The sequence below is a fragment of the Sorex fumeus genome, unplaced genomic scaffold (assembly GCF_029834395.1).
Source record: "Sorex fumeus unplaced genomic scaffold, SorFum_2.1 ptg000026l, whole genome shotgun sequence".
NCBI lineage: Eukaryota > Metazoa > Chordata > Mammalia > Eulipotyphla > Soricidae > Sorex > Sorex fumeus.
The window spans coordinates 10,851,664-10,878,756 of NW_026606083.1; the positions used below are offsets into that span (position 1 = coordinate 10,851,664).

General features: G+C 45.1%; 1 protein-coding gene across 5 annotated transcripts in view; it reads right to left on the minus strand.

Annotated features, from left to right (window-relative positions):
* Nucleotides 1-27,093, minus strand: part of USP6NL (USP6 N-terminal like) — a 121,257-nt gene that overhangs the window by 42,197 nt on the left and 51,967 nt on the right. For 4 of the 5 annotated variants that reach the window (XM_056114673.1, XM_056114672.1, XM_056114674.1 and 1 more), the window contains one exon: nucleotides 1,636-1,703. In XM_056114673.1, the coding sequence (XP_055970648.1) occupies nucleotides 1,636-1,703 (68 nt within the window). Of the gene's footprint in view, nucleotides 1-1,635; nucleotides 1,704-5,469; nucleotides 5,555-27,093 lie in introns of those variants that run through there. The other variant, XM_056114671.1, reaches the window with a different exon arrangement.

The window sequence follows — 27,093 nt, forward strand, 5'->3', positions numbered from 1 at the left end:
GCATTTTTCCAAACAAAGGCCAAAGTTACACACGCTCTTTTTTAATGTGTGAACAATAAAGGCTAGGAAAGAGCCCCGGACCCCCTTCTGAAAATGAATTCCTCTGGCAGCAGGCTAACTCTGTAGGAATTCAGGGAACCTATGTGTACCCGCTGCCATGGGCCAAGCAGTAATCCTGGGGCAGTTGCCTGGTGGGGAGGGAGCAGCAAGAATATGGCGTAGGCCTGACACCAACCAGTGGACAGGTCCTCTTGTTGCTGCTTGATTCCCAGCTACCTGCCCCCACCCTAACACTGCTCCAGCCCAGGTTGAAGTAATGCCCCTGTTCCCGGGCACCTTCCTAGGCCTCTGCTCCCCTCACCCCTCCCCAGAGGCCATCCCTGGACACTGCCAGGCAGTGGCCACCCAGAGCTGAGTTCTCAGCCCACTGCTCTTCCACCTCACACCTCTGTAGAGCTACCTGGCACGGATGAGTGTGGGCACCCTTCGACATAGACCCCTTAAGTCTCTACTGAGCACTCTACAGTTCCATGGATGCCACCCCTGGGAAGGCCGCATGCTTCTCCACCAGTGAGCAGTGAGCACACTATGGATAAGGAGTGAAGGGCTGGAGTCTGTGCACTAAACCCCCAGGACAGCACCATGCCAGCCTGCTCACTGGAACAAAAAGAGGATAAGTAGGTGATGAGGGCCCTACTGGTGTCAAGTAAGACATAGGGCCACTCATGCCTGCCCTCAAGCCACAGCCAGGAACAGGAGCCACCGCAGTCACTCCTGACACTCAGAAGCCAGCGCCAGATCCCAATGAGGCCACAGGGGCCACACTGGGTCCGATACAGCCCCAGCCAGAGGCTTTCTGTGATTTCATGCTCCTGCCAATCTCACCAAAGATAATGCATATGAAACTACACACAAGGGATATAAATATAAGACATGACATTTATGACCAATCCTTTCATTCATTACAGACCTAGAGAGGTAAAGATAAATCTTCAATAGTGGTGCTTCTGCTAGGGTCTCAAAAACCAAATCCCCTAACAAAAGAATAGAATACTAATGCAGATTATATATAAATTTGGTTTTTCAGATCAATGCTAAATGTTTAATAGCAGCTATAAATCATGAATGAAACTGGGCAACTAATTCTATATACTGAACTATCACTGTGCATTAGGATACCCAGAATGAGTCAGAAACTGTTCTAGATATTTAAAATAAGGTAAGTCAAACAAATAAAAAAAACCCTAACCCTTAGGAAGCAGAGTAAGAGCCGCCCTCAAGGAAGCCAGTCTACCCTGCAGCCTGCTGGGGTCCTGCACCCTGGGGAGAGGCAGGGAGAGAAAGGAGTGCAGAGAGCGCGGCAGGGGAGACAGAAAGTGCAGGGCTCTCACTGAGAGCAAAACCTGAGTAAAGTGTTCAGAGATTCAGCAAAGGGGCACGAGGCCAGGCAGGGCGCGGGTACAGGCAGCAGGACGCGGCGAGACCAGAGCAGCCAGTCACGCAGCGGTCAGTGGGAAGCAGGACTTCACCACACACACACAGTCCCCAAAACTCTCTGGCACCTGACCTCTCCAAACATCAGACCCACATCTGTCCACAAGGTTTCTCCCTCAAAGAGAAGACAGAGGTACTTACTCGGTCATACTTAGCTACGATCTCAGCTCTCTCCTGGGCAAGTCTGAGGGCTACATCTTGGTCTGTATCTGTAGGTAGACCAAAGTAAAGTGAACTGTTACTCAAAGAACCATTTAATTACTGAGCTAAGATAGAATAAATAAAAATAAACGAACACACTCTAAAATGTCAAAAGATGTTAAACAACTGTGTAAAATGACAAAACTAGCAAATCAGGTAACAAATTTAAAAGGATACAGGGTCACTGTAGATTGTAATCCAAAGCAGTGGTTATATATCATGATTATCAACATATCCAGGATGTTAGATAGGATTTTCTTTTAGAAGGAAAATTTATTAACTTATAGAATAGCCTGCCCCTTAGGAATTGACTTTTTATATAACTTCATTAAAAAATGTGTGTTAAATCAGAAACCTCTTAAGTTTCACGAGGAAATACACTTAGGTAGATAGTGGAAGGCACATTCAAGACTTTGGAAAAATGAGAAAATTTACCAAAATATAAATGAGTGCCAGATATGATTTGGTAGCTTAACAATTAGAGAGTGTTATTTCAGCAGTAGAGCACGTGCTCCTCATACAAGGCTCTGGGTTCCATTTCCATGAGTGCACACACACAGGAAGAGCTAAAATAAAATCTATCTTACAGAGTTAAACAAACCATTCCTTCATTTAGTCCCTCAGATCCCCCCAATCAATGCACTAATTACACTTTCCTGCAGTCTCCCTCCCTCCCGCCCTCCCTCCCTCCCTCCCTCCCTCCTTCCCTTCCTCCCTCCCCCTTTCCCTCTCTCTATGCCCCCTCTCTCTCACACACACAGTTTTTATTATATTAAGTATCTTTTAAAAATAAAAATCTGATAACAACAGTCAATATGTAACAGATGGATGTAATCTCAAGTCCCATAAATAAAATCAAAGACCAGGGACTATAGGAAAGTATCTCCGGGGCAGAGAGTGTGGAGGTAAGGTGCTTGCCTTGCATGCAGCTGACCCTGGTTCCATCTCTGGCACCACATGGTCCCCCAAGCACCTCCAGGTGTGGCCCTGGAGGCCCCCAAGTCATCCCCGGCACTGCAGGGCTTGCACAGCACAACATCCTTGGACCCTAACACTGAGCCACCTGCCCTGGTGGTGAGAATCGCTGGGAGGCGTCTGGAAGAAAAAGACATATTCCCCACACTTGGCAAAAGCAGGATACACACAAGAACAGCAGCAGTGGCAACAGCTATACTGTGCTCCTACCAAGTGCCCAGCAGGTCTAGGTTGGGCCAAGGTGCAGACACTGTGGGCACACTGCCTCATGGTCATTCAATGTGACAACTCTAAGACAGGGTGCAAGGGGATCCTGTAACCAAATTAGCAACCTGGCTAAGGTTACAACACTAATAAAAAGCAAAGCTGGGATTCAGAACAGGCCATCTTGACCCCCACAGACCATAATTAAAACCATTATTTTATAATGATGACTGAAGACATGAGAAGGGACTTCCATTTAAGAGACAGCACATGGAACACACCGTTTTGTGTTTGTTCCTCCTAAACCCCCACTGAATGGCCACAATCGCCTTCCTCCAAGGACCCACAAATGTGGGTTGCTTTCGGTGGGTGGAGTTAGGGGGTCAACATCCCAGATGTGAAGGGGTGTAAAGAAGCAAGTGCAAAGAAAGGCTTGGTGCCCAAGGGTCACCAGCCCCTCCCCCGCAACTGCTGCAAAGCAGAAAGCCAGTAAAATACCTCTAAGTGAAGAGGTGATATGAGGCTGAAGGTGGGGCTGGGGGTAGGGTTTGAGGGGAAGACTGCTCTGACTGACATCTAGCTCTCAGAGACAAGCGGGGGTGGGGGGGGCGGCACGTGCGCAGGCGAGGGTGGGGGTGGGGAGGGAGAGAGCACACCAAACTCCTTAGAAAGGAAAGAAACACAAGCTTTAAGGAACACTTTGCATCAAGCTAAGAGGCCAGGGCCGGACACGGAGAGCGAGGGGGAGCCCACTGTGCATTACCCAGGACAGACATCTCCACACTCTTCCTGGATAGCAACTTCATGGCGTGCAGCAAAGATCTTGCTGACAATTCACCTCCAGGCATGCAGGCTCAAACAAGTACAAGATTATTTCTAATAGCACAGACAGTAAAACGAGACTGTGTCAGGTTTTTAAAGTTTGTTTGGGGAAATAGATTTATGTAACTATATTTTCTCTGACTTCAAGTGTCTACATGCTGCTATCTTTGGGGGGAAATATGAATGAAAGGAGTATTCGATAAGTTTTGCAAGAAGGCTAGTGGTATCCGGAGTCTGGGATAATCAACTCATTCGAAAGATCCATTCCCCTTCTCCAGTCTTATGAACCACAGCTTTATGAAGCTTTTTCCTCTTCTGCGACCCAGCTTGAAAGCATCACACTCACACTTGTGTGGAAGGGCTGAGAGGGCAGATGAGTGGACAGAGTCAGCCAGGAGTCAGCCAGGAGAATGACCCTGCATCTTGGGATCCAGCGACAGGGACAGAGCTGCTGGGGGGCGTGGCCCAGCCCGAAACAGTGCTTTGAAAGCCTGGCCTCTCCTTTCGGTTTCTGGGTTAACAGAGAGAAGCCTAAATGCAAAAAGGCAAGAATTGAAAACAGTCCACAGTTGGGAAGAGAAGACACAAAGTATCTCAAGAAAATTGTGTTGAGTCAAACCGTGAATTATAAACATCAACATGGTAAGATCATCTCCAGTCAAGAGATTTCCATATGGAAAACTTGACAGAGGCCATACTGAAAATGAATACAACTGGATTTCTGTATGAGGAAAGATGATTCAGTTTTAGCATGACCAGAATATTAACTTTGACTCTATAGCAAATAAATAAGCTCTAAGTCTGCATGTTCTTTTAGAAATTTTTTATCCTCAGTTCATCCTCAGGGGATGGGGTAGGAAAATTCATATAATGGTAATGTCAAACTAATTAAAAAAAAAAATTCTACTGTGTCTCCAAAGGCCTAAAGGGAAATGTCAACTTCTCATAACACTGCATTTAGAACCATTTTCAATAATGTGAACTGTGAGGCCACCACCTACAGTACGAAGTAGCATCCTATATAGAATTCACTGTAGTTAAATTCTTTCAAGCTGTGGGACTTATCACTGGGAAAGGTATCCAGAACTGCACTAGAATGCCACTGCTTTTGCTCTCATTTTGATGAGAACCCCTTTGCAGAAACAGAGGGACGCCCCCAAAGTGCCAAACACAGACTGCGAGCAGCTGCTCTGTGTCTGTGCACAAGTGCATGCTCATTCCACACACCTACCAAAGAGGGTCACTGTGCAGGACCTCACAGGCCACACCAAGAGCAGAAAACACCTACTACATTATTCAAATCATGTAAGATCGATTCCTTATTAACTCTGTAGCTAATAGAACAAGATTCCAAAGATTCAAACTAAAAGATGCATTTTTTTTAAAAACAGTAAGAATCCAAAGATGTTTACTAAGGATTAAATACTCAAGTATAGAGGAAAACAATTCTGGGCACAATCTGGGAAAGAAAATGACAAACACAGCATTTTATGAAGCATATTAAAAATGCTGGCAGCTATCACATTTTAAGATCTGAGTCCATTTAAATTTATAGAACTTTTAAAAAAGAATCAAGCGTCCTCTCAGATGAGGTAATTTTAAAAGCACGCATTGTTTTATACTATCACAAAGTCAACCCCAAATTAGAATCAGCAATTTCATTCCTTTTTACCAGTTTGCTCCACAATGACAACAGACTGCTCTGCCTAGTGCATTTTGACAGAGGAACATAAGGTATTGCAGAGCACCAGTCCCATTTGGAAAGCACTTTACCCTTTATGAGATAACCAGTCCGGCCCTGGGAGTTCACAACAGCCTCAGTCCTCATAGAGTCGAGATTTCATGGCCAGCCTCTGGCTCTCAAGCCCCCAAGCACATCAAGTGGTGCCTCGGCGACCGAGACAGGCAGGCAGAAGGCGGAGGGCAGGTCCACTGGCTGTCCCTGAGAAACCGGCACGGGGCAGAAGAGGGGCCTCGCTGTGCGGCGAGGCCTGCAGGGACGCAAACAAAGATGCTGTTTGTTAAGGGCAGAAACATGCCTTTCAGGCTCCCTCCCAAGTCTGAACTGCACCAGCCTACACCCAGCATTCCAGCGAAAAACAAATGGGCTTTACACAAACCATTTCAGAACAGGCCTTATGCTTGCTGTGTTCAGATTAGCCACATTCTTACTGCTTTTAATACAAACTGGCCATGAACAACAGAGACATTTTTCATTTAAAACACTAAATGTAAGCTAGGAGTATGTAGCTAAATAGTAAGTTTCTCCTCAAAAATATTTTCCACCTTTATACAATTTTTTTTTTCAGGGCCAGGGATGGAACCCAGGACCTCACCCATGCAAAGCAAATGATCTACCACCGAGTTACACAAGTTGCACCCACAGTCCTTAACATAATTTTTAATGTTGAAATTTCAGACACTAAGCAAGTATAAGCAAAACATCTGACAGAGAGAAAGAGGGGATCTCAAACTCATTATACCAAGCAAGGTCAAGGTACCCCAAATACCAAGAAATGAGAATGAGACTGGACATCAAACCTCTATCCAAAGATAAAGAAGCACTAATTTTCAAAGCTCTGAGGGAAAAAAAATACCATGAAACTAGAATTCTCTACCAAGGAAACTACTGATCAAGCTTGGGGGGGGGGGGGGGGTGGAGGGGGAAGGTGCACACACACATATTTAGATAGCAGCAGCTGTGGTTGGCTGGAGAATGACCCCACAGATGCCCACATCCTGATCTCTGGAACCTGCAAATGTACCTTATATGGCAAAGAGATTTGCAGGTGCAATTAAGGATTGAGACAGAGTATCCAGCAACTCGCAGGGAGCACCCACTGCCATCAGAAGACACCCAGGAGGCTGGGTAGATGGTTCAAAGGGCTGGAGAGATGCTTCTCATGCTGGAGCCCTTGGGTGTGATTCTGGAGACTGCTGGAAGCAACCCCCAAGCACCAAGCCAGGGCCAACCTGTGAACACCACCCAGGATGGCCCCTGACTAAATGAAACTCAAAACCAGAAGACACCTAGGACCCAAGGTGGAAGAAGCCATGCCCAGGGACACAACCACGCAGAGCTGTAAGGAAGAATGGGCAGTGGGAAACAAGGAAAGCAGGGAGGGGCCTCCTGGGTGAGAAAGGCAAGTGAAGGATGCTACTCTCTCTCTAGAAGACACAGGAGCCGTCCCAGCGCACAGCGACTTCAGATAGAGAACACTCATATGTGGGCTAAAGCCACCACCTTTGGGGTCCTTTGTCTGCAGCTCATCTGACAATAGCAAGCAAATACAGTAACTCCAAGTTTATTACCCAGGTGGCCAGTGGACATATGGAAAAATGCTCATCATTACTGATCATCAGGAAACGTAAAAATGACAACAATGAGATGTCACAGTCAACAGTTGTTGTTTGGGTCAAACCAGGAAGCCCCCACTGGGGAGTTGGGGGCAACTTCCTAGCTGGACTAGGAGCCATACATGCCAGGGATTTGAACTAGGGCTTCGCCATATAAAGCATGTGCTCCAGTCCTCTGAGCCATCTCCCCAGCCCTCTGATGATGATGAGATGCAACCTTACACCAAGGAGAATGTTTCTACCAAAGCAGTTACACTGAGAAGACGAAGAGGGTGTGGGGGAAAGATTCCCGTCATGAGGGAAATGAAGCCTGGTGCTGCCACTGTGGGAAACTCTACGGAGCTTCTCGAGGAGCTGAAGACAGAGCTGAGCTGCTGCCCAGCGCGTGGCCATCCCTCCTCTGGGGCACTAGTGGGAGGATAAAGAAAGCTCTGTCTATCCATCCCAATGTTTATCACAACATTTCTCACAAAGGCCAAGACACGGAAGCAAGAGTGCGCCCAGCGAGACACCAGGAGTTGGCCGTAGATCCCTGTCTTGTCCTGGTCTGCTCCCCCAGCTGTAGTGACAATGCTGGAGTCAGCTGAGGAACGTGCCAACGCCATCTTGGGCACCTCATCACCCTTGGTAACTGGCCACACTCTTCACCTCCCATTCTTAACCACCTGACCTACTTTTGCCAGGAATCCTATTTGGGGAATACGGGGGAGTGAGGGGTGATGGGGGGAGATACAAGAGCCTAAACCCAGGCTGCATACATACAAAGCATGGACCTTACACGGAGCAACATCCCTGGTCCACTGTAAGTCACTCTCCATGTTTTAACTGAGTAATTTTCCATCCACCATGCCTCTCTCACAGCTCTTTGGTTAGGAACCCCTCTGGCCCTCACCAGACCTGAGTCAACTCCTTTTGCGGCACTCTTATCAATTAACAGCCTCACTGTATTTATTACCAAGTGTCTGAATAAGTTTTTTCTTAAAAAAAAAATCAGAAAGGGGGCAGACACCGGATCCATGAAATCACAGGGGGCTAAAATTAGACCTTCCCAGACACCACTGCCCAGAGCACAATCGGGAACTGCTCTGAGTGGGGAATGAACTCAGGGTGTCTTTATGAAGTCAGACCCTGAGCAACATACGATAGTGGTAGTTAGAAGAGGGACAATCAACATGAAAATCAATATGAAAGACACTAAAGAAGGTGGAATGACTAGGAAAGAGCTCAGAATAAGCAAAACAATGATTTAAAAAAATTTCAAAGCCTACCAAAGGGCTAAAACTTTGATGGCATATTGGAAAAGTGAATCCATTTGACATTAACACGTTAAACATCACAGATTTTTCTCTGTATAAATTTACTTTATCAGATGCCACGCCACTGGCTGAGCAAGTGAAAACAGAGATAGATAAATGGGACTATCTTAAACTAAGAAGCTTCTGCACCTCCAAAGAAACAGTGACCAAAATACAAAGACAATCTACAGAATGGGAAAGGATATTCGCCGAATACACATCTGACAAGGGGTTGATATCCAGGATATACAAAATACTGGTTAAACTCCACAAGAAGAAAACATCCAACCCCATCCAAAAATGGGGCAAGGGAATGAACAGAAACTTTCTCAAAGAAGAAATCCGAATGGCAAAAAAGCACATGAGAAAATCCTCTACATCATTAATCATCAGGGAGATGCAGATCAAAACCACAATGAGATACCATCTCACACCTCAGAGACTGGCCCACATTCAAAAGAACAAAAGCAACCGATGCTGGCGTGGATGTGGCGAGAAAGGGACACTCCTTCACTGTTGGTGGGAATGTCCACTGGTTCAGCCCTTCTGGAAAACAGTATGGACGATTCTCAAAAAATTAGAAATTGAGCTCCCATTTGACCCAGCAATACCACTCCTGGGAATATATCCCAGAGAGGCAAAAATGTATAGTCAAAGTGACATCTGCACTTGTTTGTTCATTGCAGCACTCTTTACAATAGCCAGAAACTGGAAGAAACCTGAATGCCCAAGAACAGATGACTGGTTAAAGAAACTTTGGTACATCTACACAACGGAGTACTATGTAGCTCTTAGAAAAGATGAAGTCATGAAATTTACATACAAGTGGTACAATATGGAAAGTATCATGCTAAGCGAAATGAGTCAGAAAGAGAGGGATAGACATAGAAAGATTGCATTCATCTGGGGGATATAAAGTAACAAAGTATGAGATTAATACCCAAGAATAGCTGAGATCAGCACCAGGAGGATTACTCCATAACTTAGAGGCCAGCCGGGTATCCTAGAGGAAAGGGCAGTTCAGATAGAGAAGGGAGCACCAAATAAAGGATGTTTGGAGGATCCTCCCAGGAGGGGAGATGCATGTCGAAAGTAGACTATGGACTGAACATGTTTGCCACTCAATGCCTCTTTTGCAGACCACAACACCCAAAAGGAGAGAGAGAACACAGGGGATTGCCCTGCCACAGAGACAGGGGGGATGGGGGGATGGGGGTGGGAGGAATATTATCCATGGTGGTGGAAAATGGGCACTGGTGGAGGGATGGGTATCTGATCATTGTATAATTGAAACCAAAGCACAAAAAATTGTAAATCTACAACTGTAAAAAAAAATAAAATAAAATAAAGGGGAAAAAAATTACTTTATCATTAATTTTGAATGGAAATAAATGGTATTGACACTATAATGGTTATATAAGAATTTAATTGATTCCCATGTTCATAATCAACTAGAGGCTAAGGGGCCACTGAACTGTGGCTTGCAGACACTCTACGTCCCCAACTGAGAAGCAGCCACCACTGCCGAAACTCTCCTTCACCCACACAAGAACACACACTGAGGTCTATTTCCAAACTCATATTCAAATCTCCCTCTTCTTTGCAAAACTTGAATTATCCAATAAATAATTTCACTCCTGCTCTCCTGGGGACTTTGCCTAGCAACACTATAAGATTTAGCTGGTTCCTGTGGAAGTAAGGACCAAGAGCCCTGGTTTGTAGCACCTCAAATTTCCAAGCCTGAAAAAGACTTCCTCTGTGGTGGACAATTTCTGAACTTCCCATGTGATGTCACCCACTAGTGACATCACATGGGATCTAACTCATTTTTCGTAATGCATTTTCCCAGATGCAGCAACATCATTTATTCAACTGGCCTCTCCTGCTCATTTGGCTAGGCAAAAGAGTTCATTTTTAGTGTGAGTTAAACATGAACCATCACAAGATTGAGAGCTTACTGGCAAAGGCAACCAAAGGCTAGTTGGGGAGAAATAAAAGGTATGTGTATTCCCCAGTTACAAAAGCATAGCATTAACTGTCTTCCTGTGTCTATACAAAAAGGACATTGCTCTGAATTAACTATTCAAAGGACTTAAGGAGAAGAGAAAAACAGTATTTATAAGTTAACAGAGACTGATTAGGAAATAAAGGTAATTGACAGTTGGGGAAGCAGAGCACAAAGAAAGGTTAATAAACACAGAGGAATGGGAGCACTGTGATGGGAGTAACCCAATAAACCTAAGCTCCCTGCGGCAAGGCAGAAATGAGAAACCAATATTTTCCTACGTGTGTGTGTGTGTGTGTGTGTGTGTGTGTGTCGGGGAAGGGTTGAGGGGAGGGAAGTGGGACGGGACACAGAATCTACCAGTCATACCAATCAGCTGAGAAAAAGCAGCTGTTGCAGAGAGGAATATAGTGCTTATAAGCAAGGCAAAACAGAGTTCCAACAGACAGAAATGTCCGTCACAGAAAGATTTTTACCAGATGCTGTTCCAGGAGTCAGTCCCTGGAACTTAAGATTTTCATGTCCAGTTCAATGTTGTTATATGGCAAATGCTCCTTTCTTGGGAAAACAACTGTGTCAATCATTGATGTCTCTGATTTGAGTCCTTTTGTTCCATCTTATCTGTCAACCAAAGGAGGCCCAGACTACCAAAATGCCTAAGCAATGGTTCAGCTCACTGGTGCGATTCTTTCTTGACAGCGCATGGACTAAGTACTATTAATAACAAGCATTCTTTTAATGATAAAATCTTAATAGGCACCACTACTAAAAACTTCAGCATTTTTCTGCATGATCTCAGTCCAAGGCTGGAAGGAATGCTCAGAGGAGGAGTGCTCAGAGTAAAGCAGATCAACATCAAAACACAGCTAGAGAGAGTACAGCAGGTAAGGTGCCTGCCTTGCATGTGCCCCACCTGAGTTTGATCCCTGGCATCCCATATGGTCCCCTAACCACTACCAGGAGTAATTCCTGAGTACAGAGCCAGGAGGAACCCTTGAGCATCACCAGGTCTGCCCAAAAAAGTAAAAAACAACACAAAGCACAACCAAAAAAACCAACAGACAAAATAAAGGCTGGTGCATAAAACCATCATTTATGTAAATGATCAGTCTATATGAGGCCACTGAGTAATATGCATCTATCACCCCTAGGACTGAGTCTGAAACACCATCCAGGGTGGCCACAGGATGTGGCCACCATGCCCAAGGAACTGTCCAGTGGTCATGTGAAAACTGTTCTGCAGCCTCCTAAGGTACCCTGGCTTCTCCCCCATGGCCCTGGCATGGTCCCACTCCCCCCTCTATCTCTCCCAAGTCACTTCCTTCCATGCCCAACAAATTCCTTCCATGTTCTCAAAATCTGCACAACCTCCCCCATTAGTATAACAATTTTAGAAAAATCAATTGGCTTCTTTCCCTCTTTCTGGAAATGCTCACTTGGGAATAATAACAAAAGATTCTGACCATAGTTTACAATGATTAAAAAAACAGTATAAACTAGAAAGAAATGGTCAAAGGCTGATGACAGTTAAAAATGTGAAGGAACCAGGGGGCAGAGCTACAGAACAGCAAGTAGGCACTTGCCGTGCTCGTGGCTGACTGGGTTCAATCCCAGGAGTGGGTGCTGAGCACAGAGCCAGGAATATGTCCTGAGCACACGGGTATGCCCACCCCTAAAAAACCATAAAGGAACCAATGTCACAGTCCCCAAAGAACTGTACAACACACCATTTCCTCCTGCAAACACCAATAACTGTGTGTGCCAATGAGAACGGGCATTGTCTGACACCAGGAATGTGCCCAAGAGGAAGGGCTCAATCCTCTTCTGTTAGCTTTCACTGCCAGTGTAAACCGAGTTCCCACCTTCTCACTCAACAGTGCATGGCCATGCTGCTCAGGGCACCATGAGCCGTCTGTCCACACTCCCTAGCACATCATGCTTCAGTTTGTTTGAAACTGTTCAGAGCACATCTCTCTGAGTTCAGACACAGCTGTAAGGAGAGGGAAGAGGCAGCAAGGTTATCTCCATGCAGGGAGCTCCCAGACCTGCCACCAGGGCCGCTGGAAAGTGGGCAAACACCGCTCGGGGGCCTTCTCCCAGCACCCCAGCCCCAGTCTCAGTTCCACATCCTCCTCTGACAAGGAATAAAGGCGCCGCCTGATGAGCAGAATGGTGCTTGCTTGTCAGCATACATATTTTAAAGCCTGTAAGAAGGGGACAGAGTCCATGTTTTAAATAGAATACCTGGGAATGGGAGCCACTGAACCTTCCTTGAGCCAACTAAAGGCTCTAAAGAATAGCGTCAACAGGCATTCCCAAGCAAGGTTCTGTTAGCACCGCCATTTCCAGAAAGCTAAGAAACAAAATAATGTTTGGAAGTCCTGAGCTACTGGCAGGAGATTCTCAGATTCGTCACAAACTGTCCCGCCTCAGAGCTGCGTCCGCATCCAGGCGGGGGAGACTGCTGCTTCTCACCGGATTCTCTCCCTCTGGACTAGGTGTGGAGGTTTTTCTGCACTAACTCTTTTAGTAAACTGTAACAGCCACAAACAAAGGCTCATATCTCTAGTGTCTATCTCATGGCAGCTGTTCACCAAATATTCCTTAGAAGGGGAAAAGATTATCCAGGGGGCTGAAGTAATAATTCAGCAGTAGGGCACTTACTTGCCAAAATTTTTTAAATTAAAAAAAAAAGACTACTCAAGATAATTACTAATATATATAAATTATTCAACAGGCAAATAATGGATCTATCGGGGCAAGAGGGGTCTCCCAAGCAGTGCTCCTGAGGTTGGGGACTCATCTGCTACACTACTCAGCCACTCAGGCAGCAGGCCCAACCATCACCTGGAGGAGGCGCTATTTTCAGTCTTTGAAGCCAGGGACGAGGAGACCTGTGCAGAGCCCCTATGGAACTTGGAGCCTCGGGCTGCACCCAGCAGTGTGGGGTGGGGCCCAACCCCAGGCCCCAGGGCAGCTCTAAGCCATCTCTGGGCCCCTCAGATCTGTACTTCAAAGTTACGGTTACAGGCTATTTTCCATATACATATATACACCTTCACTGCAAAAAAGCACCCTGTGATCCTTATCTTTCTCTTACATTTCATTCTGTTCTTTAAATTTTATTTCAATATGGCATGTACATTTTTATTAAGACTAAAATTCTAATATGAAACATGACAATGTATTCAATGTACTTCAGATTAACTCATAATTATTTACAGTACTTCACATTCAGTAAGGAGTCAATATGAATACACATACTCTATCTTTCCCCTCTGTCTGTCTGTCTCTCTCTCTCTCTCTCTCTCTCTCTCTCTCTCTCTCCTGCCTACACTGAAGGAAGAAGGGAAGAAGGACTGGAACTGGTGGTCACATTCTCTGAAGGAAGTTACTATCTGTCACTCTGCATGCCCAGGCAGCGGGCTGGTCAAAGGGACACTCTGGAACTCTCCTCTGCTCACCCCTCATGAAAGCAGAGGTCCTGGCTGCCCACCCTGTGCCTGGCCTGTGCTGTGGCTAGATTTCCCAGCGATGACTAAATGACTAAGCCAGGCCCTCCCAGCAGCCATCAGATCTCCATCTGTCAGGCTCCTAATATCTTTACTTCCCAGGGCAAAGTAGCAGCACTACTGGTTCCTCAGAATCACAACTCCTACCCTCATGTGTAAGATGATTCACCAGAGGAAAAGGCTATGAAGTGATGTAACAATATTTAAACACATTACTACAGACAAGAGGCATTAATTACCAGTTGCTGAATAAGAGTGTAATTCCCACACTTAGGGGCGGGGCTAAGTGACAAAATTGCCAACCACAGAACCAAGGGGAGCATATGAAGGCTGACTCACACAAATACGCCTACCAGAGCCAGTAAACTCAGATCAGACCTTGGCAGCCTTGCCCAAGAAAGGCTAGTAACAACTCCCTGTTTGTGGCAACTTCATCACCTGCCCGGTGAGAGTTTACTATGAGCCGGGCACTACTGCAAGCACACACGAGGTCCTTGCGCAGGTCTAATCTCACAAAATGCTCACAGCCTCCACAGGGAAGCGTACGGGTGTGGTGTGGACAGCCCACGTCATTCAGGTCAGGCTGGCTTCAAAGCATCATTTCCAATCATCACGCTATTCTGGTGAAGTATAAACTATCTCTCTAATTTCACCTTACATCTGCTGGCCCTTATGTTTCCTTTCTCAGAAACAAATCTACCTGTGAGTCCTGAGAACTCTTAACAATGAGTTTTCTGATTCTAAAAGTCTTCCAAGTTTATCGCACTAGACTACTGATTATTTGTGTAAAATAGACATAAATGGTATCATAGAAGACTCAAAAATCATCTATATGTTTCTGAGTCGTCTCTATGTTCCAATTTGGGTGTTTAAGACAGAAATAGGAAAAAATATTCAAAGAAATGGAAACTTAATCACCAAATGGTTACTAAAGTTAAAACTTTCTAGTTTGCCCTTTAAGTCCCTATTTTCTCTAGAACATGCATCTTACTTGCTTGTCTGTTTCTCTGCCTGCTTATTTCCATTCTGGAGAAGCCTCTGTTCTCTCTTGAACACATTTCCTCTCTTTCTCTCCTCCTGCATCTTCCTAGGCATGCTTCATTCAATAAAAACTACCCTGCTTCACCATTCCATCTCCTTGAAATTCTTTGCTATGAGGGAAAAATGATGGACCCTGGAACATCTGTGCTTACATTGGGACTGAGCTGATCCAGGCCACGCAATTCCTGGAGAGCTGGTGGCTGAAGTAGATGGAGCAGAGAGGTAGAAACACTCTTTATTCAGTCTACCTCCTTTGCTCCCCACTCTACCAAGTCGCCAGCAACATAAAATGGCAGCCATGGATGATTATAGCGAAGAACTTCTAAATGAATGTGATAACCCCATGAATATCTGGGGTTCAAGTCACTCACTCCAGCAAAAGTCAAGCACTCTGTCAAGAGCACACTCAGTTAACACCAAGTGCAAGGATGTGAACCCTCCTGCCAAGAGCCAGCAACAAGCAGACACACCTGCACACACAGGCCTGCAAGGGAGGCGCTGTAGAAGGGATGCTCTGTCCACAGTTCAGCCTTCAGATGACCACGGGCACTGGCACCCTCAGAAATAAACGTCAGGGGAGCTGTCTCTTGGGAGCACCAATCAGAACAGCTGTTTAAGCTGCTCCTGGATCCCTAATTCCAGAATTGTGCCATTTTGTCATACACTGTTCCACGGCACTAGACGACTAGTATAATGTCTACACAGAACAGCATCAAGGGGGAAAGAAAAACTTTTTAAAAATACTCTGTGCTTTAATAATCATGCTGTCATGATTAATTTCTATAATTATGAAAGGAGTTCTGGTAACTGTTAACTTTCACAACGACTTTGGCTCACTTAGAGCTAAATATATAGTTAAGTTCAGTCAACGAAATTTCTGCATTGCGGGATCAGAGCAACAGTACAACAGGGAGGGCACTGCCTTGCATGAAAATGATCCAGGCTCAATCCCCAGCACAGAACCAGGGAATGCCCTGAGCACTGCCAGGTGTGGCCCAAAAACAAACAAAAATTTTAGAAGTTTGTATTGAATAGAGCCCAAGAGATATTAACAAGAAACGATGCAATTATACCAAAATACAAGACAAAGGGGAGAAAAGAAAATTCACTGACTACCTACCTTTAGAGTGAGTAAATAATTTCGCAGATAGTTTGACAACCCTATTCTCTGTGCAACTGTAGCTATTCTACTCTTGACATCAAAAGTGAAACACAAAGTAAACTGTACCCAAATGGCACATCAACACAGAACTAAACATTCCCAAGAACAACTGAGAAACACACAAGAATCACACTGAGATACAAACAAAAAGGCCTCCCTCTGCCCCCAATGATCCATAAATTGGAACTGGAAAGTAAAGTACCAAAAGCCAGCATCTGGGACACAAATAGATATCGGTGCCCCTCTCACACTGGGGCTGTCATTCATCTTTTTTTTCCCTGGGGAAGAAAGCGCTCATGTTTGGACCACACTCAGCAATACTCAGCCTGGCTAATCAGGTGTGATGTGCAGAGTTAGGGCTGGCTGTGAGATGCCTGTATGGTGCTGGGGGACCTGAGTTCTAGCCCTTAGCACAAACTCCCCAGGCCGACTTCATTCATAAATACACCCACCTGACAATGCGAAAAACAACTTAGTTAAGAACTGTGTGACCTTCCATTCTATTGTGCTCAGGGTCATCACAGAATGCTAGATATATTTCCCAGAACGAACTTAGAAAGTGATAAAGACACATGGAAGTCACTGATCATCAGAGGTTCCCAATTTTATGAGGCCTAAGGGCCTCCCTTTCCAGAAAATAAAAATCACTCAGCACTCCCCAGGAAATCTACTTTAAGTGTATATATAGTGAACTAATGTCTACAATTTTACTGAATGTTTTCCCATCAAAACTAGGAATCCGGTAGCACAAGCAAACTCGAGTTCATAAGCTGTGAAAATCAAATGACTGGAAGTTTCAGGACTGGCATTCAGACCAAGCACACAAGGCAGCACTCTGAGTCCAGGGACGGACTCCACACAGTCTCTGAATAAATAGTAAACACCAGGCAATGAAGCCAAGGCTTGCCCAGAGCCTGCCATAGGGCAACCTCTGCCCTACCTTTATGGCCGCCTGCCACTCCTACTTGGAATGTTTAGTGACCAGTAAGATAAAAAGACCAACTTTCCCTTGGAAGAGTTGGACAGATTGTGTTTTTCAATGTTTGAAAATTCCAAAGATACTGAACTGAACCCCCAGACTGCCATCGTACCTTCCTACTGTGAATACAAGAGCAGACAACACCACCTACTGCAAAAGACCCCTGTCTCCTGGGGGAGTCAGATGTAAGGACCTGACTGTAAGTGATGTGATATGGCCTCCAACACCTTCCGGAAAAATGCTATAAAGAAGCTGATGGGAAACGCAAAATCAGAAAAGAGGTTTCATTCAAGCTGGGAAACAGGAGAAAATGGTGATGAGGACACGGAAACTCATGATGCTTTATTTAAAAAAAAAAAACCAAAACTCGAGTCAGAACAAACAGGTTCTTCTATTCCAATGAAATCTACCTCAAGTGTTCAAACAGGATCAGAAAAATACTCTTCAAACATTTGTCATTTCTCTTTTATCTACATTTTTCTTCCTTTTTTTAAATGATATCCCATCTACCACAATGATTAAATATCCTTGGAGTAGAAGATTAAATAGATGCTGAAAAAATAAGAAAGAGAAAATATCTAGGGTTTAGAAATTAGTCTAAGACCATAAGGAAAGCTAATGAACTTTGTAAAACATTAACAACTTGTGCTTTGACACTTCCAACCTACCATTAAGACCTGGGTATTCATTCACTTTTTCCTGGCTTGTTCAGGATGGACTTAAGTGATTGTAAGCCTTTTTGTAAATGATGCAAATTTTACATCATTTCGAAACAATTTTTTTAAATCAACCTAATCACATCCAAATACATAATCCTCCACTAATATGAAACGCTTATATCACTGACCATACATATGATCTTCCTGAAACTGAATATATTTGAGAAAACCAGTAGTAATAAAATGCTGCTTTCCACAAAGAAAAAAATCAGTGCATTAAGCTCAGGACTAAAACAATAACAACCTTCTTAGATACAACTGATCCAGGACAGAAGAGAAAGGACTAACTTGATTTCTTGTCTGGGTATGGTGAAAGTCCACCTTACATCTTTATACTCACGTAAGTCTTTAACCCATCTGCATCCCAATGCCTCTAAATCAGATTCTAAATGTACTGTTGACAAAGTTCTCCACAGAGCTGAGGACATGGTGGAACTCGCTCAGGTCAGTAACTGGGCGAAAGTCTATGTCAATTTCCATGCAAAATGCAGTCACTATCCATGGACTGAGGATCAAAACACATTCTGCACAGAAAACTTAAAATCCTCACTCTGGAAAATGTTTCTGAGAAAGTACTGCCACCAATTCATTGAGCAAACAATCTCAAAGTACAGAGGACATTTGTAACAACTTTCCAGAATCACTACGCAGCAAAAAAAACAAAAAGATGGAAACAACATAAATGTGCATCACTCCAAGTATTAAAGCCCACAAGGCAGTTATGCCCTGGCATGGTTGGGTTCATCTCTGAGGTCCTAGTAGTGGGGAAGGATACACCACAGGAAGGGAGTCCCTGAACTCATAGCTGACCAGCTATCATGGGGGAAACTGAAACAGGATGGGAACGCAGGGATGTCATGTTTCCCTGTTGGTCCCTTAACAACCCTGGACTTACCATGTGCATGTACCTACGTAGCAAATACAAAACTGAAATGACAGTTATAGTCTGATCTGAAAGGCAAATGCCTCTTTCCAGAAAAGTAGAGAACTTCGTCTACTGCAAGTCTCGTGCTGAAAGTAGGCCAGTGTCCCCTTCTGCAAAGGCCTTCGTCTGACTTTAATGGGAGAGCTGAGCTGCAAGAATATCCCCTTTTCCTGACAGGACACCTCATCTTTTTGTTTCCTTTACTGCTCAAAGACAGCATTCAAGAGACTGAAGCCATGATCAAGTGCTGCTTTGGCTAACTACTCCTCTCCCCTGCCCAGAAGAAAACCAATACATGCTTTCTCCCCCAGTGGCCAGCAGAGAGAGGACAGTGGTGGTGCAGAAAGAGGAAATGAGAACCAGGAAACAAACCCTCAGACCCTGCAAAGATTTAAAAAAGGATCAGCATTTTCCTAAGAACTAAAATATGCAACAAAGTATCTTACACATGCTAAGGTCATTGCCTCTTCTGCCGTTTGAGAGTCACTTCAAATACTTCAAAATCAGGTACCAGGCAACCCCCAGTGAATTGGAGGCTCTGCCTGGGAGATCTGCTGTTGCCACTTCTGTGGTCTGCTGGCTTGGCCAGGAAAGAACAGCCCACAATAGGGCTGGTTTGAAATGGATGCTTTCTAGAACTCCGTCCCCCAACCCCACAGTGTTTTAAAACCCCTTGGAGACTCATTTTAGATTCGTATTTAAAATCTTACAACTTTAAACTGCTCTTGCCAAGAGTACTCCTGCTAAGGGCAGACCTTTGTCTATGGAGGGAAGTGCAAAATCCCAACCACACCTGTGAGGTGGCTGGAAAGATAAAGGTAATACACAGAAGCCACTGCAAAGGATGGGGGAATCCTCACGCACTGCTGGTGGGACTGCAGACCCGTGCACGTTCCTCAAAAGATTAATGGAAAGTCCGCGTTACAGTGAGTCCGTTTCTGGTAGTTACCAGAATACAAACATGGATCCAACGAAATATACGCGGTCCTTGTATGTTCCTGGAACTATTTCAGTGGAAACCCGCTTAGTGTGCCTCAGCAGGTAAGGGGGGAAAGGTGTGCTGGATCAACACCGTCACACTGGACTCACATCAAACAATGAAATCCTGTCATCTACAGCAAGAACGGGTGAGATTTGAGGCTCCGAGGCCAGATGGGCAAAGTCGAACCCCTCACGGTTTCACTCACATGTAGGCAATAATAAAGCCATCAATGCTTTGGGGCTTTATGACTTGGCCCTATTCAAGCCTCTGTTCCAGTATTAAGAAACACAGATCCTCGGGGCTGGAGAGACAGCACAGAGGGTAGGGCGTTTGCCTTGCACGCGGCCAACCCGGGTTCGATTCCCAGCATCCCATATGGTCCCCTGAGCACCACCAGGAGTAACTCCTGAGTGCAGAGCCAGGAGTAACCCCTGTGCATCGCCGGGTGTGACCCCCCCTGCCAAAAAAGAAAGAAACACAGATCCTAAAGACTCACTAGCTCACTACCTGCCCTCACCAATGAATGTCACCTCACTCCCGAGGTGACAGAGAGGCCGCTTCCCGAGTGCAGTCCACAGGAGAGGCCATGTCTCTGCACAACCCATCTCTCACCTGCCCTCGACGACAAAATACCTAATGACTTCACTGTAAGAAGGTGAGGATTAGTTAAGGAGGAGGCTTTTCAATGAAACCCCTGGGAGATTTCCTTGAAGAATGGCCTTCAGGTGGACCATAGAATCTGAGTAAGGACATCCTGAAATCAGATGCTTAAGCTGCTCAGCAATTACACTGGGAATTACTGGCTATTTCCTTTCAATCATTATCAAGCACCATAAATCTTTTGGAGAACATGGTTATCTGTATTTATGATAAGACTTAGTAAGATTTTTCTGCTGAATTATGACTGGAATGTGTGCAAATATGTAAACTTTACAAACTTCACATATAAACTTTAGGAGCACAAAACCTACAAGTCCACGAAGAATTCATTTAGCAAATTAAAATAAAATCAATACTGAGTTGGCTGGAACGATAGCACAGCGGGTAGGGTGTTTGCCTTGCACGCAGCCGACTGGGCCGACCCAGGTTCGATTCCTCTGCCCCTCTTGGAGAGCCCAGCAAGCTCTGTATCTCATCCGCACGACAAAGTCTGGCAAGCTACCCGTGACGTATTTGATATACCAAACACAGTAACAAGAAATCTCACAACGGAGACGTTACTGGGCCCACTTGAGCAAATCGATGAACTACAGGAGGACAGTGAAAACAGTGACAGTGACACTGAGTTCACAAAATTATTCCTATACCAGGAATTTTACTCCAATTCTGACTTTGTTTTTGTCCCAACTTAACAGAATTCTTAACGCCTGTCTACTGTTTGATTACTGTTTTAAACTTGGGCAAACCACAACCTGTATGAACTTAAGTCTCCTTACCTATAAGGTACAAATAATGATAACAGTAAAAGCATCAGCTAATGTTTGCTTCATGTGTATGTGCCAGCTACTATTCTAAGCATATCCTAATGTTCTTAAGCATATATTTATAGTCATATATGAACCGGGCTGGAGCAATAGCACAGTCGTTACGGCTTTTGCCTTGCACGTGGCCGACCCGGGTTCGATTCCTCTGTCCCTCTAGGAGAGCGCGGCAAGCTACCAAGAGTATCCTGCCCACACAGCAGAGGCTGGCAAGCTCCCTGCGGCATATTCTATATGCCAAAAACAGTAACAACAAGTCTCACAACGGAGATGTTACTGGTGTCTGCTCGAGCAAACTGATGAACAACGGGAGGACAGTGCTACAGTGCATATATGAATCGAAACACTTCTATTGTATAGTCACTATTACTGGTGACAAATCACAGGAGAGGAAGGGGGGCTATTCTTACATTACCAAAGGTTTCAGCAAGAGGCAGAGTTCAAACTAAAGGAACCCAGAATCCATATTCTATAAACTACTAAGAAATAGTTGGTAAATACAAAACATTTTCCTGCCAACTCGCAGAATTCTTGGAAGATGACACTGAATCAGGCTCTGAAAACATTCTGAGGGGACCAGAGCAACATTCGAGTGGGTAAGGTGCTTGCCTTGCACACAATCGACCCAGGTTCAATTCCCAGCGCTCCATATGGTCCCCTGAGCACTGAGCCAGGAACAAGCCCTGTGCACAGCTGGGTGTGGCCCAAAAGCAACAACAACAAAAGCATTTTTAAACCTGCAAGCATTAAATAAACACAGATATCTATTAGTAATAAAAACCAAGGGTAATACTGACTAATCAAATTGGCTACTTTAATATTCGACTAAGCAAAATTAAACTGGAAAACTTTAATTAGAAAGGACCTTAAAGAATATTTATTCAACCTCCCCATAAGTGGTAATATCCCTTCATAAGAACTTACTTAATTTCTTGAGATGAAAATCTCATAAACTAGCCCATTCCATCTTGCAATGTTCCAATTATTGGAAATGGCTCACTTTTGGTTGTAAACAAAATAGACTTTTCTCCATGACAAGCTACAAATACAAAATCACTGAGACAGTCACCCTGCACACCGCATGACATACTATTCCAATCTCCTTTGAAATCTGACAGCCAAAATTCAATGTGAGGGCCCCAGTGCTATTTCGATCTCCATGCAAAACCTACAGTTTTCAATTACATTTGTGTTTAGTCTCATCTGATCTCTTACTCCATCCTATAAAGAATCTTGCAAATCCTCGTGCGAATAAGCCTTGTTTTTTTCCTTTTTTGGGTCACACCCAATGATGCACAGGAGTTACTCTTGGCTCATGCACTCAGAAATTATCCCTGGCGGTGCTCGGGGGACCATATAGGATTCTGGGAATCGAACCCAGGTCAGCCACATGCAAGGCAAACGCCCTCCCCGCTATGCTATCACTCCAGCCCCGTGAATAAGCCTTACCTTAGCAATTTCTATCATCTCAGTACCCTCCCCCAATCTTCTTTAATCAATGGTTACCACACTGATTAAATTTTCATCTTAGCCATTGAAAAACTGTCGAGTAAATTTTCAACAGAAAGTCCACAGAGCAGCATCAGTCCTGGATAAAGTTACTGCCCCTGTTTTCCAATGTGAATTAGGCCAAGAGGACTCATGGCCCCTGGAAGCACCACCGGGTGTGACCCAAAAAGCAGGTTCCAATTCAATCCTAATCCCAATTGAGTACCACTATAACAATGAGGAAACTGAGGCGTAGAGGGTTAATGCTTTAATGATGGTTCAAGAGTACATGGCGACTAAGTGATGATGCTACACATCAAATCCTGTCTCCGATTCCTGGGCACTTAACACTGTGATAATGTCTCTACTCCATGTGGCAAAATGCACCAAACTTCTATGGGGGTTATTTATGTCTAGTTGCCAAATCTTAAATTACTGGTCAGATACAAATGCCATTCAAATTGTCTTTTTGGAATATTTTAATCCAATTTTCTTAGAAACAACTGAGCCAGCTCCACTATTAAGCATAAATATTGACTAGGCCAGTTGGTACTTTCTGGAAAAGACCAACAGGGCACAACTAAATTGATGGTGCCTTCCTTCCTAAACCACAGAGGCATGCCACCTATACTGCTGCCCTCTTGACGAGAAGGCAAAGAATTTCTCCCCCTCCACACTACTGAACTACCTGCCATAACAAAAACAACAAAATGCCCCAGCACCGTGAGTAAAGGCTTTGACTGTGTCTACAGGCGTGGCACATACAACTAATTAAGAAAAAACAAAGGTCATATTCAGCAATGTGAGACTTACTACAATCATTCTATTCATTGGGCAAAACTTAAAAACCAGAAAAAGAAAAGAAGAATGAAAGAGCTTTTGAATGACAATGAGTTTAAACAAGTCAGTCAGGATGGTGAGTCATTCTTCAATGTATACCTCAAAAACCGTGAGGAGATATCACCCTAAGTCTAAAATGTTCACCAACGTCTTTTTCAAAGGAGGGGAATGCTGCTGCTTGCTGTGAATACCTATTTTCACAAGTGGCCCAGTTTGGCCACCTGCCCTGGAATGGTGAGTGACTTTAAGATGGGTGCAGGGACACTGAGGCAGCAGGGCTAAGGCAGCTGTGGAGCATGCAAAGGACCACAGATCTGGCAAGGTAAGCTGTCCCCCCCCCCCCCCCACAGTGGAAGTCAGATAAAGAGGTTTATTTTATCCCAGTGGAGAGCAATTCACAGTATGCACACAATTCATAAAGACCAAGAGGATGTATGCCAGTGAGACATTTTCTTAACTCTAAGTAATGAAATATTTCCTTGCAAAGGATCCCTCCGAAATCACCTCTTCCTACCAATGGCTTCACTATGCCAGAACTTAAGCTCAAAGATTAGCATCATTTACTGGCATTTCCTTCACCCCCACCCATGTAATTTCTCACTTATGTCAGAAACTTTTCAATCATTCCTTGTTTTTTTCATTCCCCTCCCACATTAATTTTCAACCCTATTTAGTGCACAGAGTGATATTTGTTGGATGGAAAGAAAGGGTTGCTTCAAGACAGGACACAGTAATTTCCAAGTGTGGGCTACTGGGACCATTTCATAGGTGCATAGTAACTTGCCAGTGACAATAACTAACACCACAAAAATTCAAGTTAAGCTTTCTTCTGTCGTGAATTTCTCTGTTTCCTAATGTAGAAATTCTGTCTTGAATTTCTGTGTTTCCTAATGTAGAAAAGCATTTGTAGATGACAAATGGGCAAATATGCCAGAGAAAACAGATAATAACCCAGTATAGACTGTTGAGTAAGGTGAGTGTTGCTTGTTACTTGGGTTATAATCAAATAAACAGCTGAAGAACAATTACTCTTAATAAATTATGTCAATGTATATGTACTAAGATTGATTCACTGAACCCTAACTCTGTCCATTAGTATTAGATCTGCCTTTATATAACAAAATGCAGAATGGCAAGGCTAAGTCAGAAAGAGCTTCTCTCTTAAACAAATTAATCACATTCAGTATTTCTGGGTTCATTCATCTGACTCAGTTTTTTGGTGTATTACCGACCTAGATTTTTACACTGGAAGAGGTTCTAAGCAAATTCTAGAGTTCCAAACCCTCAAAATAATAATATTTAACAGACCCAAAGCTAAAATATACAAGCAGTCATCAAATACAGATGTCACTAATTACCAATCAGACTCACTTTGCTAAATAGCTTGATTTTCTCAGTAGAAACCTGTATGTGAAAGGTTAAGAGTCCTTGGGGGTACGGTGCCACAAGCAGGTCAATCTGTACCTGTGAGGCGAGTACATCAGCAGCCTGATGGCGCCTTCAGTCTTCCAGACACCCCAAAACTGCTGCTGAGTCTTTGGCCAGACCACAAAAACTTGGGGCAAAGTTTACAAGAAAGTAAATGGCCAAAAGTTAGGTCTGTGGGAGACACACCCACAAACCACCTCCGGCTCAGCTACATAATTAGAGGCAAGGCCTCTCTGATTCCTGATGGAATTACCATGATCCCAGAGACTCAGAGACAAATCTCTGAACTCAGCAGCTTTTGGCAGAGATGAGTCTGGTCCCCGCAATGGGTTACCGTCACCAGACCACCCCAGGGGGGAAAGGGTGTTGTCCCGCTGCCTGCTCCCCCTTGGTGGCTCAGTAGCTGCCATCTTCCAGAGGCCACTGGACAGTCAGGTTTGGGCCCACAGTGACAAGACATGCGGAGCCTCACAGGACGGGAGTGGAGCCGGCCCTTTCCTCCCGCCCCAATGAGACCCCAAGTTGCCACCCACGAACAGCCTCTCTGGCTCCTGATCAAGCTGCTTAACTAAGGCCATGATCCCAGAGACTCAGAAACAAATCTTGGAACCCAGAGGCTTTTGGCAGAAATGCATCCAGTCCCTGCACCAGGCCACCCCAGCTGGGAATAGGTTTTGTGCCTTGGCCTGTTCCCCTGGAAGCTCAGTGGCTGCCATTCTCCAGAGGCCATGGACAGTCAGGTTTGGGCCTGCAGTGATGAGACACAGGGGCCTCCCGGGATAGGAGTGGAGCCGGCCCTTTCCTCCCCACCTCAATGAGATCCCAAGTCGCCGCCCACAAATGGCCTCTCTGGCTCCTGATCAAGCTGCTTAATGGCCATGATCCCAGAGACTCAGAAACAAATCTCGAAACCCAGCAGCTTTTGGCAGAAATGCACCCGGTCCCTGCAGTAGGTTACTCTCGCTGGGCCACCCCAGGGAAGAAAGAGTGCTGTCCCTCCACCTGCTCCCCCGTGGTTGCTCAGTGGCCACCATCTTCCAGAGGCCATTGGACAGTCAGGTTTGGGCCCGCAGTGACAAGACATATGGGGCCTCACAGGATGGAGATGGAGCCGGCCCTTTCCTCTCTGCCCCAACGAGACCCTGAGTCACCACCCACAAACAGCTTCTCTGGTTCCTGATCAAGCTGCTTAACAGCTATGATCCCAGAGACTCAGAAACAAATCTCAGAATCCAGCAGCTTTTGGCAGAGATGAGTCTGGTCCCTGCAACGGGTTATCGGCGCCGGACTACCCCAGGAGGGAAAGGGGTGGAAATGTCCCTCTGCCTGTTCCCCCTCGGTGGCTTGGTGGCCCCCAACCTCCAGAGGCCATTGGACAGTCAGGTTTGGGCCTGCAGTGCTGAGATACATGGGGCCTCACAGGATGGGGGTGGAGCAGGCCCATCCCTCCCCTCCCCAACAAGACACTCAAGTCACCACCCACAGACGGCCTCTCTGGCTTCTAATCAAGCTGCTTAACGGCCATGATCCAAGAGACTCAGGAACAAATCTCGGAACCCAGCAGGTTTTGGCAGAAATTCCTCCAGATTTAATTGTTAAAATTTCAGAATTCCACTACTGCGGCTGCACAACATCATATGTTATTCACACCAGCAATAGAAGACAAATTGTCTACAGTTGCCTTTTCTGCAGATCTGAGTGTTGGGGTAAAATCCCAAATAATAATGGTGGGTCTGGTGTCGAAATATTGAATGTAATCCAAGTAGAGAGAGAGTAATGTGCAAATCATCTGCCCCACAGATAGGGGGAGGGTGTGGGATGGGGGGTATGCTGGGGTTTTCGGTGGTGGAAAATGGGCACTGGTGAAGGGATGGGTATTTCATTGTATGACCGAGACTTAAACCCGAAAGCTTTGTAACTGCTCTCACAGTGATTCAATAAATAAAATTATGTCACTGTCACTATCCTCCCGTTGTTCATCGATTTTGCTCGAGTGGGCCCAGTAACATTGTGAGGCTTGTTACTGTGTTTTGCATATTGAATATGTCACGGGTAGCTTGTCAGGCTTTGCTGTGCGGGCGAGATACTCTCGGTAGCTTGCTGGGCTCTCCGAGAGAGATGGAGGAATCGAACTCGGGTCGGCTGTGTTGGCCACATGCAAAGCAAGCGCCCTACCCGCTTTG